Source organism: Vanessa tameamea, chromosome 16 (genome assembly GCF_037043105.1).
Source record: "Vanessa tameamea isolate UH-Manoa-2023 chromosome 16, ilVanTame1 primary haplotype, whole genome shotgun sequence".
Classification (NCBI taxonomy): domain Eukaryota; kingdom Metazoa; phylum Arthropoda; class Insecta; order Lepidoptera; family Nymphalidae; genus Vanessa; species Vanessa tameamea.
Window position 1 is genome coordinate 3,102,182 of NC_087324.1, and position 19,541 is coordinate 3,121,722.

Here is a 19,541-nt window from a genome sequence, read left to right on the forward strand (position 1 = left end):
ATCGTTTTCACATTCTTCACTACGTTCCCGATAAAAGCAGCCTCCAGCCTCTAGTATTCTTATACACAATGGATGTATGAATAATGATCGAGCTCTCTTCACACCGAGATATAAATCTCTCAATAATCGATGTTATGTTGTTTATTTATTGTATCGATATCGTATCGAGAACTCAGTTTTTCTCGACTGTAACAATGGGCTGATTTATGATTTCTTATTCATATATAAAGAAAGAATAAATTTAAGGCAATGGCTGAAATATGAGAATTTATATTTATGATTTGAAATAATAGTGACCAATGTATTTTATTATTCTGTGTAATATAAGATACTTTGTAGTATGTCTTTGTACAGTCGGGGTAAGAAAAGTATGAGCGATAACCTGCTTTACCGATTGTGTATGACATATTGCGTCGCAATGTCATTATAAGTCGCATCTAGCAAAGAGTATAATAGCGTTTAAACGCTATAATAATAAGAAGAAGCCGTCAATCAGGATGATAATTACCAACTTTTCACGAAACCTCATAGCCCTTCGTGAATGCTCGTGTAACCGATGTTACTTATTGATTAGGACATTGTCTTGTCTCTTATAAAAGAGAGTGCATAGTAGTAATCCTACTTCCTACTAATATTATAATCGCGAAAGTTTGTGTGTATGGATCTGGCTGATTTTTCTGTGGTATGGATGGCTGTTTGTTACTCTTTCACGTAAAATTTACTAAACGGATTTGGATACAATTTTGCACACAGATAGAGTATGTACTGGAATAACATATTGGATACTTTTTATGCCGGGAAAACATAAAATCTTCGGGAACCTGGTTGAAACCGCAGGACGGAAGTAGTAAATAAAATAGTAAAAATAAATAGTAATTATGGTAAAATTTATACATTTAAAATCTTTTTATATATTTTATTAAAAACGAGTACCTATATCCGCCATTCGTATCAATCACAGCTGTCGCATTGATCCAACAAGGCGAGAGCATATGTCGGTTCCTCTGAAGCCCTCCCAGACACTTCGGCAATGTTCTACGATAGCTGCTTTGGTTCTATCGTTATTATTTATCCACCGCTGCACCATCAAACCCCACAAACTTTTGATGGGGTATATCCGCCGCTTTTGCAGGCCAAGGAATCGCTACCACTTCCCGGTGCCGATGGAACCATTCATCACACATCACGTCATTACATTAACCGTCACTCAAAATAACGGCCGAATAATATTACAAGCGTTTTTATTCTAATTGCTGTAAAATTGCAAGAAAATATATGACACTGACAGACTTTGACAATTCAGTAGAAGATATAATATCTAATTAAAATCTTGTAATGACTAATTAGGCCATTAAAAAGGTTTCATGTTGATATGACACTAGACGTAGTCCAAAGATGTTACACTATTTTGAAGCTATCATATTATCTTAGTTTAATTTAATATGCAGTTGTTTGTTTAGTGCTTTAGATTCAAAAGGTACTAAGAGTTTACGACTTGATAAAGGAATGAATTTGAAAACTGACGAAGGTTTTCTTACTCTGACTGTACAAGTCTGTCTCGGTAGGTACGATCCACTCATTAAAAGCATATCACCAATAAAAGTGTTATTGGGAATTTCTTTGTCTAGTAATGATTCGTGTTTGATTACACTATGATGTTTTAATAGGAATATATACGTAACGTTTACGTTCTTTTAATACTGAACCACGGAACAAAAATTATAATAATTTTTGTTCCGTGATTCATACTTTCAATTGGAGCTTGACTCTAATTTACGTGTAAGTAACGGAATATACGTTTACTTGAGTAATATGTGTAATTTAAATGTATGTACATTTATTCTGGTCAATATTATTGAAGTGATTTTAGTTTGTGGAAGGGTTTTGTGCAAGTCCGTCTGGGTAGGTACTATATCTTCGCCCACAGACATAAGTCTATGGGCGATCGTGACTTACCATCAAGTGGCTAAAGAAAAAATACTAGTAATTGATCTTCGAATCTTTGATAATATCTGTCACTTGACACATAGGCTACTTATCGATCACGATCGATTATAGATATATTCTTGAACATAAATGGTAAACGTGAAATGTTGTTAAAATTTTCATTACATTTTAGTTGGGGTGATACGTATTGATTTTACCGTCTGTTGATTTGAAGTAAATGTCAATTCGTCTCAACCGGTATTATCCAGTTATAACTTGCAATATTTGTTAGGCTATTCTGTATGAACAAATTCGAAACTCACAAGCTTGAAATGTCAGAATTCGATATACGACATTTACTATAATCATTAGAAAATTTATACGATACACGTATCAAAATGGCGTATCAGTGTAAGTCAGTTGTCAATATTTCAAGAATGAGTTACGAAGTGATTTCTTACAGAATCGCACTGCTGAAATCTATAGCAAATAATTTAATCGAATACTTGACCAAACTTCGTCAGTATCGTTTAAACGAAAGCTTAAAGTGGACAAGACTTCCAGTACTAAAATTCTCCGAGGATAACTTTATCATCGATACTAATATTATATAACCTCTTCACGCTCAAACCGGCGGACCGATTTAGATGAAATTTGTTAAGGAGATAGTTTGTGTTCCTTTGGCTTCTATTTTTAATTCTTCTTGGGGTTAAATGTGGATTGACGGCTTGTGTGATATAGGTAAGGTTTTATAAATTTCGCGTGGATAAAGCCGCAGGTTCAGCTCGTATAAATATATGTATGTAGCTGAATAAATATAATTTGTCTGTGTACAATATAATGCTAATAATAAACAATAATATAATAGATTATGTGTGAATATTATAATTGTGTTTATATATATTCCATATACTCAATAGCTCTTTCGAATGCATACATCGAGGCGTCACGAACTTAACCGCAAACGATCAGACAAAGACAGTTCAATCGTGTTCGATTCGAGATTAACAACTTTCTATCACCATGCCTCAGTGTATAGCTACTTGTTTCTTACGACTCGACTGTCTTATTCGTCTAGTGGCTGGTTTATATGACCGAAAAGCCAGGATTTGGGTCCAAACCCCGGTTAGGGACTATAAAAAGTAATCGTCGTAACATTCTCAATAGGAGCCCAGAGTCACAATTAAGTACGAAAGGCAGTGTCAACAATCCCACGTCTCGGAAATCGCGTATATACCGGAATAAGTTCAATCTGTGCTTATTCTGATTTTGTTGAATTTATTATCTCATTACACAACCCCCCCGCCGCCTTTAGATATTATCTGGTTCCTTAAAACGCGTTCGATTTTTAAATTTAATAAACTTAAAATACGCGTATATCTTTAAATCTTTGAACTCCCTCGATATTAAATGAGTCAAATAATAATGCGTCCTAAAGCTTATTACGATATATGATATGTATTAAACATATAATATATATGTTATGTATGTTAGAGTTATCTGGAAGACTCTACTGTAAAATATATATAATAATTTATATAATGTTGAATATTTCTTACAATTGTTCAAAATGTCCTCCACATTGTTTAAATAATAAGGTTGTGACACGATACCATAAAATGGACTCCTCGTAACTCTGCTTCTATAAGAATCTGGAATATGTTGCATTTTTTATAAAATCTGAATACGTCTTTTATGTTTTTGTTTTTTACGTTGTTTAAAATATTAAGTAGATACTTTAAGAGGAATAATGTTTAATTGTCTATTTATATTTAATTATAACGTAAAATAAGGTAGTTATATTTAAGATGTAAGATTTTATTTATAAATTATGAAAAATACGACAACCGCTATGTTTCACAAAAAGTTAATTATTCTGGGACAGACGAAGGAACAGAAGGAACAATACCTCCATTGGATATAGTGACAGAAGAACCAATAATCGGGATACCCCCCCTCCCGGTCAACGATACTGGCAATATATTTATACAGTACCTAACACGTAAGTTACATATATAATACATTCTTCTGTTTCAGAAATGTTTCGAGCATCGGTGACTACGTCTCAAGATGATAATGTTGTGTTTTTTTAGTTGTAAAAATAATTATTGTTGTATTTTTTTTTCAATGAATTTCAGTTACTTATACGAATGGTAAAACTGTTATCGAACGATCCAATTTTATTTTAAAAGCACGAATAAGCGTAAGTAACAAAATGTTGTGAAGTTATCTTTTCTGTGCGATTCCAAAAAATTTATATTTTCAATCTTTCGAATAATTTCACGCGTCACGTGATCTACCTCTCAAATTCGCAGCTCTAAAATATTGTCATTGAAATGATGAGTAAAGGCGTCGATAAAAGTTTGATAACCTATCGCGTTCAATTTGTTATACACAGTTAATGGATATTGAACTCGCTTTATTTCAGTCTTTCATAAAAAACTTCATGATACCTCTAAATTAACATCATTGACATCACTGCCAAGTTAATGTAGTAATATAAAAAATCTACTACGACTTTTATCATACTTCACTGATAAATTTTAGATCTGATCATCAATTTATAGGATAGGTTTTTTTATAGTATAGTATAGGTAAGTGGTCAACACCGTCTATAGACAGTGCTGCTGTAAGAAATATTAACCATTTTTTACGTAACTAATGCACCACCAATCTTGGGAGTTAAGAAGTTCGTCTAACTGGTTCACCAACTCTTCAAACCACAAGCATAGTAAGCATTTCTGCTTGGCGGTAGAATAATGAAGAATGGGTGAGGGGTAGTACCCACCAAGATGGACTTGAACAAAGCCCTACCACCAAGCCAACTATTTGCTGGAAGTACAATTTAGTCGCCTTAGCGCTTCTTCACTTCCGCTGATGATATGCTTAATTAGTAACATGTACAGCCTGTAAATAGGCTAGGCTAAGACCTTCTCTCCCTTTGAGGAGAAGGTTAGGAGCATATTCCACCACGCTGCTCCAATGCGGATTGGTAGCTTAATTAATTTTTATATTTAATTTTGCTCTTTGCAAAGTCACACATTATAGATTTTAAATTATAGAAGCATTACTTATTTACTGATTGACTAAATAAAAATTAGCGCCGTTTGTAAATGAAAACACACTGACTTGAGAATAACAGGCAAATGTTTTCGATATAACAAAGAATTAGCCAAGTGGCGCTCGTTCCATTCCATGAACTCAACAATTGTAAAATAACCCAATGGATACAAGTTCGTTCTCCTACAATTTATTTTAAAATTGCCAACAGAGGTATTTTGTACGCTTCCTGAGTTCCTTTTGTAAAACCGAATATATATGGTTTACAACATATGGATATATAATGATTAATTATTTGTATAATAATGGAATATAACAATAATTGATTACTGAAGTTCATAATCAATATTGATTGTGAATATGACAAACGCTTGCAAAGTGAATTCTCTTTGTTAATATCAATAAGGCAATACATTCTGGTGTCCACAACTAATGTTGATTCACAGTGACATTTGATTTCAGCGAAACGATAATCAAAACATACGACCGATATATTCGTTAAAGATTTACATATTACTTGCGGCAAAAGTTATATGTAAATTCTTGGATCCCAAGGTTGGTTATGTGGTGCCAATGTTTTTAGACGGTAACTACTTCACTGTCTTGTTGTCTTGTGACGGATTAAAAATATTTCAAACAATTGAATATGATAATAATTTGTAGATTAAAATTTAGAATTACTAAGATTATTAAAAACTAACTACTAATTCGGTTGTTTTAGAATGTTTAAATTTTTATGCATGAAGTTCAAGGTAAGTTATAAACTTTATATGAAAATAATAAGTATCTACTTATAAAGTATATAAGCTATTACTGGCGACCCGCCCTGGCTTCGAATGGGTGCACTTAATGAATAATGAAAATGATATATCATTATAGTTTATACTTTATAGCACTCGGCAATATGGTAGCCTCCTACCAGTGAATACAATTGTATCAATACATCCGAAGGTTACCTCTTCATAGTCTCAGTATAGATTTTGTGATAGACCTAAAGATACATGTCCCTAACATTATAATAACACATTTTGTTTTTTATGCCAAGAATTATTTTCTTCATAAAGTAAATTCAACACAAATCGCTATTTGTTAGTGCAATTTAATGTTCATTCATATATTAATACGAAGCTACTTTGTAATATAATGTAGAAATATAAATATATGTGACGTTTAAACACCAGATGGCGCTACCCGCTTGAAATATGTAAATGCATCGTCAATTTAATACCTGGGATATAATAAATTTTGCCCAATTTCTATTTGACCCTAACCTAACCCTGTGGCCGAGATTATTGTCATAAATTCTCTTTGGGTAGATTGCATTGTATGCAGGCCTAATGCGATATATCGAATAATTGCTAGTGCTGTGATAGTTATATCGATGTAAAAATCGATATATTTATAAATGAAAAAATTTAGAACGTCTACTAGAGGTTAAATGTAATATGTATTATATGTATTTTTTTTGCGATTATAGAGATATAGTGATATTAATGATTAGGTATTTTATCGATAATTAATCGATGTTTTGTTGCCACTTTTGATGCTCAATTCGGTAACCCCATTTGAGCTATAATTAAATGTTAGCCGTAAAATTAAATTAAGGCAACGATACCATGAATCGATTATCGGTGAATATTGGCTTTTGTGATTATTGAATCGCTTAACAACTGTAATGACAGCGTTATTTTAGATTTGCAGCAAAATCTAAAATCTAATTTGACAGAACAATACTTCCTATCCTTTCCAACAACGTGCGTGAGAAAGAGAGATTGTATTTTGAAGTCTTTTCGAGTATACTTTTTTATTTTTATTACGTTGAGCAATCCCTCGCGATAAATATGCATCGCGAAAGTTTAATGTGTGCAATATTTAGTGCGGTCAAGTTTTTTTAAGTTAATAAGGAATACTTGGACCATGGTTTGGTAAACTTCCACTTCTACCCAAAGTAATGAGCCATTCCATATTTAAAAATACTTCTAATGCCGCTAATGCATCTAAGATTATATAAACCCTTGTGTCTGTTTTAATTACACCGGCTCATGAACTCATTGAAACTGGAACACAACAATACAAATTATTGAACGGTAGAATGACGGATGAGTGGGTGGTACCAACCTAATCGGATAAACAAGTCATACCACTGGTAAAGGTAACTTTTTTCAATACAAATATTGTACAAGAAAGTCTCGTAGCTTAGATTTAGTGAACAAGTCATTAAAAAATTATAGTTGGTTATTTATATACATTTTTATAGAACGTTTTTACTATCTCACTGCAAAACTAATTAACTACCAACGTAATTAACTTCCAATTGAGTTCATAAATTAAATTTTGAGTACAGTCGGGGTAAGAAAAGGTTCGTCACCTTAAGATCTATTTTCGTGCGCTCAGTATGAGCGATAATCTGCTTTACCGATTGAGTATGATATATTGGGTTAGAAAAGGTTCCTCACCATAAGATCTATTTTCGTGTGCTCAGTTTGAGCGATAATCTGCTTTACCGATTGAGTATCACATATTGCGTCGCAATGTCATAATAAGTCGCATCTAGCAAAGAGTAAAATAGCGTTTAAAAGCTATAAAATAAGAGATAGAGTAAAATAATATATACTCGCATCTAGTAAGCCTCTAATTGTTCCAGTCGACTGTCGGTCGCCGTCAATCGGGATGATAATTACCAACTTTTCACGAAACCTCATAGCCCTTCGTAAATGCTCGTGTAACATTGGAGATTAGGACATTGTCTTGTCTCTTATAAAAGAGAGTCCATAGTAGTAATCCTACTTCCTACTAATATTATAAACGCGAAAGTTTGTGTGTATGGATCTGGCTGATTTCTCTGAGGTATGGATGGATGTTTGTTACTCTTTCACGTAAAAATTACTGAACGGATTTGGATAAAATTTGGCACACAGATAGAATATGTACTGGAATAACATATAGGATACTTTATATCCCGGGAAAACATAAAATCTCTCGGGAACGTGGGTGAAACCACAGGACGGAAGTAATAAATAAAATAGTAAAAATAAATAGTAATTATGGTAAAATTTATTAATTTAAACAAATCTTATTTATTTTATTAAACATGAGTATATCCGCCATTCGTAACAATCACAGCTTGTAGTCGCTGTCGCATTGATCCAACAAGGCGATAGTATATGTCAATTCCTCTGAAGCCCTCCCAGACCCTTCGGCAATGTTCTACGACATCTGCTTTGGTTCTATCGTTATTATTTATCCACCGCTGCACCATCAAACCCCATAGATTTTCGATAGGGTATATCCGCCGCTTTTGCAGGCCAACGAATCACCACCACTTCCCGGTGCCGATGGAACCACTCATCACGTCACGTCACGTCACGTCATTACATTAACCGTCACAGCGTTTTTATTCTAAGATTGCAATATATTGCAAGAAAATATATAAAACTGACAGACTTTGACAATTGACAATTAAGTTATCATATCCAAAATATAATTGAAATTTTGTAATGACTAATTAGGCCATAAAAAAGTTTTTATGTTGATATGACACTAGACGTAGTCCAAAGATGTTACATTATTTTGAACCAAGTTATCATACTATGTTGATTTAATTTTATATGCAGTTGTCTGTTTAGTGCTTTCGTTTCAAAAGATAGTAAGAATTTACGACTTGATAAAGGAATGAATTTGAAAACTGACGAAGGTTTTCTTACTCTGACTGTACATCGGCCTTAGTTCATAATTACACGTTTAAATTGTTCATTTATTTACGTTTAACACAATGTTTTCGTAACGTATATTTAATAACAAGAATGTATTTAACAGTAATTCTATTTAAATTATAAATTTCTATATGAATAACGAAGCCCTGTAAAACTTATTTAACTTTGATGTTATTAGGTATTCAGAAAAACCAAGCGGAATTTTTACGGTACAAGCTTTGAGAGTCAGCGAGTTGATCGAGGAATGCATTTTTTTTTTTAAATTACAAACGACCAACAACAAACGCAGAAAATGAATAAATATTTCAGAACTCTATTCTTGTTATTATTATTTATTCTGATTCCATTTAGGTTATTTATTGTAAAATGAATAGTAGGGCAACACAATCGGATTCGTCGAAGTCACTCGACGACGAGATGTCAAGTTAATTATAATATTGAAAGCGATATCCTCTTTACCCGTACTTATATTTGTGGTATTACATTGCCCTATTCGAATAAAGCGTAGCCTGTTTCAAGACTTTAGAAGTTTCCCAAATCAAAGTTAAGATTTCATTGGTTTCTTTGAAACCTGTTACAGTCAATATTATATTACATTTTAACTAGTAATATAACGCCGTCTATACTTTCGATCGTTTTGAAAGCCCTTCATAATAGTTACTTGAACAAACCCCTACCACAGGGGTTTGTTCAACCCCGTCTGGCTGGGACCACTCAGCATATATTCTACAGCCAAACAGCAATGCTTAGTATTGGTTTGTTCTGGTCGGAAAGGTGAATGAGCTAGTGTAACTACAGTCACAAGGGACGTAACATCTTAGTACCCAAGGTTTGTGGTGCATTAATGACGTAAGAAAAGATTATTTTTACGTTGCAATTGTCTATCTGGTGGTGACTAAATCACATCAGGCGCGTCACTTGATCGTCCGCCCGCGCCTAACTAAAGAACACAATAATAATAATAATGATTAAATTTAAATTTTACCCACAACGAAGACGATATGTAAGCCCAGTTATGTCAGAAAACATTCTGGATTCACGATTTAAGTCATGCTGATAAGGAGTTGTCGCGGAAACGCTATAATCGTTAAGGCAATTACTGACCTATTTGCCCCCAAGAAAAAGCGCCAAGATAATAGCCACAAACTGACCCAGTGACCCGTTGGTCAGATATGAAGGCTGGAACGATACAATGTTTGTTCTACTTCAGTTATGTGTGGTGCATGTAAACTATTTTACTTGCAACTAACTAACGTAGTGCCGTTACTTTGCGCCGTTATTTAAACTATAAATGCATCGTACGATAAAATATTTTTTATTGTATATTTAAAAAAATGTAAGTGGATCATATAATTGACTTTGTTTATTTTTATTTTAAAATAGAATAATAGAAGACGTATAAGATAATATCTTGTCTTTGAGGCTGACAAAAGCGTCCAGGTCTAGTGCTATGACGTACTTGAACCAAATCGAGTATTTAAATTTCTCGCCATTAGATAGCTGACCACCTTAAAAATGAGACTGACATTAATCTGATTATTATTATTTGCACCATTCAGCAAGTGAATAACAAGTTTACAAGGAAAAAGTGCCGACTCATACTTTGGGGGCGTTGAGCAAAGCGCGAAATCGCTTCCATGAAGCAATTTAATTTCGCACATAGCGACGTCTAGGCTTCGCGTAATTTAATCCAGCTTGGTTGGCGCGAATAGCGTAAAAAAAATGGGCGACTTTTATTTGTATTCCTGCGTCGGCACGTCCTGATGCCCGTTTCAATCCCGCGTACATATAAAACGTGACCATTCACATTCTCATCCGTCGAGGAATAAACATAATCTGTCACACATCACGACCGCCCCCCCCCCCCCTCCAATGCTCGACGTGATTCAAAAGCAAATATTTGAATCCTGACAATTCAGATAGTTAACGAGATCGCTATCAACGACTTGTAATTGGACGTCGAGTGGCGGTCATTAAGTCCGCGCCGTGACGTCGCCACGAATATAAATTGCGTTTCACTCGAGGTCGGGGACGGCAATTATGTATGTGTCGAAATCGCCCGATATGATTGTTTTGTTTTCGAGCTCAAAGCTTATCCATCTTTTTTTGATATCTCTAATCTCGTCCCAATCTCTGCGGTGGCCGCTCCATGAATATTTTAACTCTCTGTGTGACAGTCTCCAAAAATACGTTACTGGCGTTCGTTTATTAATGTCACATTGATTGCTGGATAGTCACCCCGGGGGAGAAGGCTCGGATACGTATAGAGAACTAAATGGGATTTCATTTTCTAGTTCAGGAATCAAACGCTCCCCGCGGCGCGGGTCCAATGTTCTCTCCGAAGTCCCTTTAGACATTTTTGTTCTGGTTCGCTTGATGCCGGGATTCGCATCGCCGGCAGAAATTCACGTATCTTCGCGAGTGTAATTGTTTCGGGTCTCGACGCGCATTTTTCGCAAAATACCAAATACAATTAATTTCACTCCGGGTAATGAAAATGTAGTACAGCGCTTGCACTCATTATGCATGAAGACATTTCTTTCGCAGAATTTTCACCGTCACTCATCCGAACTTTTGTTAAACTTTTAGGCATCTCGAGAGACAAAACTTTTTAAGTGAGGAGTTAAGCGTTTTTGAGATTTACCTGTTCGTATGATGATCTTAATGTGGTTGGTTCATGTGATTTGTTTACAGACGAATTAATTTTATTATGAAGGTCTTGGTTATAAATTTATTCGTAATAGTAAAATTAGATCTAATGGAGTTTGTAGTAGCGATCCGCTCGGGACTATATTTTGCTCCCATTAGGATATTTGAAGAACCAATTGTAAGCCAGTAAATAACTATAACTCTATACAGTATAACTACATTCGTATGAGTAAAGAAATATTTATTTGATATTATTTAAATTTGGTGTTTTAATTTTTTTTAAATTACATGACATTTCGTTTTTGATATTTAATCCAATTTAGTCTTTATACTGTAGTAATAAGGTTTTTTTTTCTTATATGCAGATCCGCCCGAGATCACAATCCGACCACGCAATCTGCAGGTTCGCGCCAACGGCATCGCCGCCTTCTACTGTGCGGCTCGAGGCGACCCCATACCCAACATTCAGTGGCGAAAGAACGGAAAAAGAGTTTCTAGTAAGTACACGATACATACATATTATATGTATATATTGCTTATAAAAAATTCGGTGCTAGAAATATTTTCATCAGTATCAATTAACAGGCAATTTATAAGCATACAAACGTCAGATGAAAATATACATAACTAATAAGAAGAATAATTATTTTTAATTTTTAAAGTATATTAAAAATTAAGTTAAGTAAACTTTCTTTTACTGACTTTTTCAAAATAACTTAAGCGATGTATTTGGAATGGAAGTGCTTGGCTACGTTAAATTTTCTGTGTTACAAAGTACCTAATATTCAATATGTATTATCCTGCCTAACAAAAGTCATTCGTTACGGTATACGTAACATATACATTTATATCGTCATCAGTCAAGGTACGGAGTGACAAACGCGCTACATAAAAACACAGACCATTGAATCCGGGAATACTGTTCGTGATTGAAATGTAAAAATGGCATTTTTAGGCCATAAATATGTGAGACCGGTAATGACGTCTATAAGCCCGGAGCAATGAGCTGGAAAAACGTATAGCCGCGGCCACGCACGCGAAAACCCCACCCATAAAACCATTCAAGCCCCCCCTAAATAGTTTCATCGCCCGCTATGAAAAATGTAATGTTATCAATCATATCCGGAGTGCGAGGAACGTGAAAGAATAAGGGTCACGATCACCTCCGCGCTTTCCACGTCCTATCCGCCTTATCAAACTTTATTCTCGATTTGTCTATCTGTCGACGCCAGTGATCTATCAAATCGAGTCCCTGACTCGTATAAGCGTGTGACGGAAAAACATTCGGGTAGTGATACGGGGACGAAGATATATTAAGAACGGCCCGACTGGAAACTCCATGAATTAATTATTCGCTGAGAGTATGGGAACGGAGTAGTCCAAGACCTAAGTAACAGATAATTGAATAACAGAAATGTGTCAATCTTTTGGACGGCGGATATTTTTAAATGTTTCAATGGAGGATGGAATGTAAAAAAAAATATTCATGCTTCGGTTACATTCCACAAAGCCTGCTCAATACAATATAGTATAAAGTTAATTAGTAAAAAAATCTTTATAAATATTAAATTTTAAAGACAACGCATTTTTGGTTTTATTATATTATTAGGTATCTAAATTAAAATACGACAAATAAATATAATCTTTCAGTAATACATGATCAGTATAATATATTTTTAGTTTATTCGACTCGTCATAGCCGTTCTAGAACTTTTGCTAATACAATTTGACGTAAACTTTACTGAGGTTTATTACATCTTTTCATGTCATAACTTCGACGATATGCGAAATAAATTATTCAGAAGTTATTTCTAAAATAAAATATATTTACGTGCATTTTTTTTTTTATATTATTAAATCGTAATATTTTTTTTATAATAGTAACACTTAACATATTAATAATACTATAATAAAAGGTAAATTTTTTGGTAAACTTATTTTATATTCACGTCAAGACTGCTAATCAAATCATAATAGGCCAGTCAATAAAGCCCGTGAAGGTCAAGTAATTAGTATCATTATGATTTTTTGATATGTGGTTTGGGAAGTTAAAATAATAAAAAATTAAAATTTTCAACCCTCTGGGGTGAACGCTAGGGGGTTGAGAGGGTGAAAAGCGTTTTTGCTTATAACTTTGTGAAAAAAATTGTTAGATGGTTGAAAATTGGACAGAAGGTGTAAATAATTATAACTTACCTTGTATTAAAATTTCAAACTTTTTGTTTAGTGCAAAATTAGTTATTAACAAAAAATAATGTTTTTTGAACAGTGGTACCTACGCCGGGTTTACCCACTAAAAAACCAGCGGTACCCTCTCCGTCATTCGGCGGACGCCACGGGATCACGGGAATTTTGGTATACAGAATATGACATACTATGTCTCTATAGTGAACGCTATCAAAACTATCAGAAATTTAACGAAATATTTGTATCAGATATTTAATATTAAAAACGTCTGCAGAAAAAATATTTTAAATATGTTTTTCACAATTAATTTTATGATAAAACGACTAAATCTTGATATATTTTGACAACATACATAAGTAATTGAATATTATCTGAAATAATTGTTCATTATTCAATAACGCTTTAAATGGTATTAGTAAGGGATCAATATGATTATTTGAACTAAATATATTTAACAATAGAAACATACATCACGTGTGCATCTTCATAAAAAACAGAGTTAATAACTTGTCGAGACTGAGTTTTTAACTTCTGTAAGTAAAATCGATTACTATTAACCCTGAATACAAGGAAATTAATGTATTTCATTAAACGACATTTATTATTAAACTATTTCAATATAAGACTTGAGCTTCTGTTTGTTCTAAATAAACAACGTGTCGTTTAATACTTGTTTTATATTATTTTGTTAACTCGATGTGTGCGTGTGTGTGTGTGTGTCCTGTGTGTATATGTGTACATACCTTCTATTTATATTTCCGAACTCGCGATGCGTATCTTAAGTAAATATTTGACCTGTTTCCTATTTGAAAGAAATTAATATCGATATTATCGAGAATATTACTTGTATATTGTATACAATATACTTATATCCTTATTAAAAAGGTTTTTTTTTATAATAAATACATTTCTTGAATAAATATTTAAGATTTTGGGTTGAAGAGATATAGGTTCCTTTTTAACGTGGAAAATCGTGGGTAAGCCCGCGTGAGAAGAAACTCAAAACTCATTTTAGAAGACGCACGTGTAATGTCAGAAATTGATGTACGACATTGACTATAATAATTATAAAATATATTGGACCCACGTATTAAAATGGCCTCACACGTTTCACGAGTGCGATACGAAGTGAATTTCTACAGAATCGCACATCGCACATCGTATTTGTAAAGGGAATTACCCAATAAATGGTTGTAATGGATAGAAACTAATAACTATCAAAATTTCTAAAATCTATTTAGAATGGACTATGAATAATTAAATTATTTTCAAGTTAGTTGAATTAGGGAGGAGAAAGATATATATGTTTTGGTAGTTCATTGGTTGATACAAACCGCAATGTTGACATTTGGCGAAACAGAAATCGACCTCAAACAAATTGCTTAATCCGTAGTCTTGAATACGTTTGGGTCCGGTTTCAATCCAACGTGTATATTCGTATACAATTATTCGATGATTTATTAATTAGCTTTTGATGACGAATGTATCAAAAATGTTTATGAGTATTTTCTCAGTTATTTAAACTTTATAATTTAAATTGTTTAGATGTCCTTCGATTTCAAGTAATTAATTTTTGTCCAACTCTAGTTTTTTTTTTGTACGGCCGTTGAGGAGTGCCCTTTTACCGCGGTTAATTTTGCTATGCAGAACTCAAGCACAATGGAAATACTATGATTGTGTCGTTGAGAATGCATAATGTAATCCACATTATGTACAGAAGGGATTTTTGATATGTTGGCCTAGATAATTACCCGATAACGCGTCTCATAAATTACTATTTTTGGCTTTAGTTGTATAAGAAAGCGTTGTAAAACAATATCAATTTAAAAAACGCATTATTGGTACTTAATATATTTATTAAAACTGTTCACACATTTTATTTATTCTACCGCCAAACATAGATATTTTTTTGTTACTCTGTTCCAGTTTAAAATGTATGTTAATCAGTGTAATTATCAACAAGGGACTGGACTTCTTGAATTCCATGGTTAGCAACGCATTTACGGTTTAGGTATTGCCTTATATTTCTTACCAGTACATATGTATGTTGGACTACAGGCGAGTCACTATCATATTGAATATTTATCCGTTAGTCTTAATATTTACTACGATAGTTTATCGACGAATATGAGACTATTCTAATGAATTCTTTAAAAAAAAAATGTGTCACTTAAATAATATGTATTTTAATACAAGAGACCGCATACATTCGGACGCTATAAGTAATGCTAAACGATTTCTCAAAGCGGAATGAAAAGTTTTATTAAGTACACAAAACCTCTGTTTTTATTCCCGAAGCAAGATAATAACCGTTGAAATAAAATAGAACTCGAGAATATGCATTATGCTTGGAAATTAACATATTTTTATCGTCGGAATGAATAAATCCTGGTTATGTTGGTTCAAATAAATTGTTGCCTCAGCTCCGGGTTGAAGTAAAAAGCGTCGTAAATACAACACGCCGTGTAGGAATGCAGGGAAGATTTTAGTGAGTTCATTTATCGAATTGTAGAATGTTTGCCGTATACATTAGCTATACTAACTTCCTTAATAGTAAGCATAAGATCACATATTTTCGTATAAAGAACGTAAGGCTGGCAAACAATTCCTGACAAAGATTTGAATTTCGAATGGCATTGTCATACGTGTGTCACAGTATAAAAAGTCTTTGTATATAATTAGAATTGTCAAAAAACAGCGGTTTAACTTCGCTTTGATATGTCATTCATTCAACCATTCGTCCAGTCAACATGTTCTTTTATAAACAGCTGACATCTCGTCGAAAAATACGTTTCGTATTGTTTTGTAATATCAAAGAAATAAAAGATATAGTTAATTTAAAACATGGTATATTTAATCAAATTCGATGAAACGACGATGACACGCGTATTTTCAAAGAACACCAAAGTATAGAGAATAATATTCATGCCTTCGATGGTATGTACATAGGTATATTTATTTTTTAATTCCTTATTTTCCTATCGTTATGTAATAATATGTGAAAAAATACTTAAAAGAAATAGGAAGCATCAGTGACTATATATAATCGTCGTCAAGCTGGAAGTTCTAACAGTATCTTAGCATTTTATAAGTCCACTAAGTCCAATAAATAAATAAAATAATACCTTAGTATTATAGTTTTATTAATGTGACGTCAAGTGTTTTAAAATATACGTTTGTTAAGATGATATTGTTTTAAATGTATGTACCTAACTACGAGTCTGTTGATTTGCACATAAGGTGCAGCGGTCAGATCTGATTTTAGGATCGTAAAGATCAATACAATCAATGAATTGTTTATGTCGTCATATATGTTATATTTATGATGAAGAATATATGGAGTGTAAAAATGTTCGCTTATAAAGGGTTTGATTTTGTTTGATTTTGTTTCAAAGAATGGAAGTACTTTCTGCGTCACAATATTTTTTTCAACACACACACTTCGTCGTAGCGACCTTCTACGATATCCTCTACGAAAGTGAATACCTTGAATTATAAAAGAGTATTGTGTGAAAATGATTATATAAAATGTTTCATATTTCTATATTGTTATTTTCTTTTTGCCTTACCATTACCATTTCTTAACAAAGAAGGTAAATCCAAGCAAGGCATTATCTTTTTAGCAGCGATTGTAGAGACAACGATTACTCTCACTTGTTGTGGAAATACATTTCTCTGGCACTTAGTACGAGTGGCGATTTAGCTTAGTCCCACACCAACTCGTATCCGACCAGCTTTAACAAACCCAACTCGTTACAACGACAAGCGAATATGAACTTTATGCCATTCGATTAAGAGATAAAAGATAAGAACGGCAAGTCTCTGGTGTTGTTGTTTTTTACTGTCTCGTGTTGCAAAATGCAAACGACGCTCTGCAATGAATCGCGAACATTACGTATAACATTATAAGATTCTTCATGGAGGTGCAATGGAGAATATTGTTCACACGAAACGATATACTTACATACCTTTTGAAGCTGCTGTATAAGTTTTAAAGAAAATAATATCCGGCAGGAATTAAAAATAAACACATTAGATAAAAAATATTGTATACTATTTTCGAATTTTATGATACGACCGTTGAGCTATGGTTTTGAAACGACAGAAGTGAGATAAGGGGTCCACGACATTAAGTACTTTGCGAAGCATGGGACTGTATCTCCGCCAACTTCCGTAGGCTTAACTTCGTTGGTCACCCGTTGATCAAGACCGTGTTGAGTTGTAGAGGTTTGAAATAGTTTTTATGTTTATTCGGTACTGGTACGTTATTGTTACACTGCTACGACTAAACACTTATTTTTAACTTTACAGTTATTTTTCTTGGCCTATCAATATTTAATTTAAAACTCATGTCGGCCAATACTCCTAAAGAATATATTGATTTGATGTCATTTTGACTAGCTAATGTGATAAGATACATTCAAAATCTATCTGTTACATAACACAGCAGATGCATGAAGTTTTTGTAAAAAAGTAAGCAATCAATGAACAAAAAATATTTGAAATCGTTTGAAATATGCACTAAATTAAAAAAACGTTTCGTGGTCGTTTCCAATAAGTACTAGTCGAAATTTGATTGCTGTATATTTTCTAGTTGACTTTTATATTTCCGATTCATCACTCGGCACGACAACCGCATATAATAGATTCGCAAAATAGCATTTTACAATTACGTTTTTTTTTTAAATCTTTATTGGTGTGATTAAACCTTGGTTGAAAGCGAAATAATAATATCATCGAAATATATATAATTTATTTGTTTATTGTAGCCGGATTTATGCGAAAATACTAATCCGATTTATATTAAACGCAGGAAATACACTATACAAACAATGTCCTTAAACGTTAGTCTGTCATAATCGACGCACTCGTTTATTAGTAGTATATTTTTGAGTTATAGCATATTATGTCAACGCAGTCGGGGTATGCCGATCTGGTTATTCTCCGGATCTCTCTTTCTGTCATCATTGATCTGACAATCGAAAGAAAAAGACACAGCATTGTTTAACTAATCAGCCCATAAAATATTTCATTGAATTTGACTTAATATAAATATTAATAACAATAGGTAATTGTTAAATTTGAGCTACACTGACCGACCCAGTATTATGTTTGTGTGATAGTAATTATTAGAACCGATTAATTGATAATTAATCAATTAGTTAATCAACTAAATAGATGTTCTCATATTTGGTGTATCATAAAATATTTAACTAATAATTCCTTTATGTAAACAAGGTAGTATTGCATGATAACGTAAGCATATAATTCCCAAACGAAATGCGGGTAATTTTTTTATCGGTAATATATAAGTAACTACACTTTTCTTATTGATTGAGATTTTGAAATAACTTTAAATCTTATACTCGACGAACACATTGATTTTTTTAATAAAATCACAAATTAACTTTACATAGAATCAAATTCTTATTATACTGAAGTTGCTTCTATAAAACAATAATTTCGTTATAATTGTATCTAGTTGCCCCTTCAAAGTGCCGTCTCTAATTGCACTACATAAAGTTGAAAATTCCAATAATCCTTTCTTAGCGGAATCTTACGTTATAAAATAAAACTATATTCAAATTATAGCATTCCATATTATGTAGTTTTGGCTGAGTGTTGATTACCATTCCATCAATTTTAAGAAAAAAAATTGTTTTTTTTTATTTTGATCAATTTTAAATTGTTATGTAAATTACCCTTAACTTTAAACCTTTCACTTGTGCGATTACTATCAGCTAAGCCAAGTAAGTAAAATCCTTGTTAAATAAAAAAACAAACAAATATTAACATGAACCATAAAATCACCTTAAATCATTTCTCCTATGTAACTTCTAACGATGGCAGCTTGGTGAGAAATTAAAGGCAAACTGAATAACTTTGCAGTTATTTTGACGACTGAAAATGTAGCTTAGTCCAAAATCTAATTATTTTACAAGGTTTGCGGACCTGCAATAGAGCAGCGTATTTCATTAATAAGCAAAGATAGACCAGCAATGAAAT

At 33.0% G+C, this 19,541-nt stretch overlaps 2 protein-coding genes across 6 annotated transcripts in view; both read left to right on the plus strand.

The window, feature by feature from the left end:
- LOC113393943 (prolactin-releasing peptide receptor-like) overlaps positions 1–19,541 on the plus strand; it is a 639,527-nt gene that overhangs the window by 553,167 nt on the left and 66,819 nt on the right. The gene's annotated exons all lie outside the window — the stretch shown is intronic.
- Positions 1–19,541, plus strand: part of LOC113394003 (tyrosine-protein phosphatase Lar) — a 383,804-nt gene that overhangs the window by 264,681 nt on the left and 99,582 nt on the right. For 4 of the 5 annotated variants that reach the window (XM_026631162.2, XM_026631163.2, XM_026631165.2 and 1 more), the window contains exons 4-5: positions 3,812–3,928; positions 11,714–11,845. In XM_026631162.2, coding sequence (XP_026486947.1) covers positions 3,812–3,928; positions 11,714–11,845 — 249 coding nt within the window. The remainder of the gene's footprint in view (positions 1–3,811; positions 3,929–11,713; positions 11,846–19,541) is intronic. The other variant, XM_026631164.2, reaches the window with a different exon arrangement.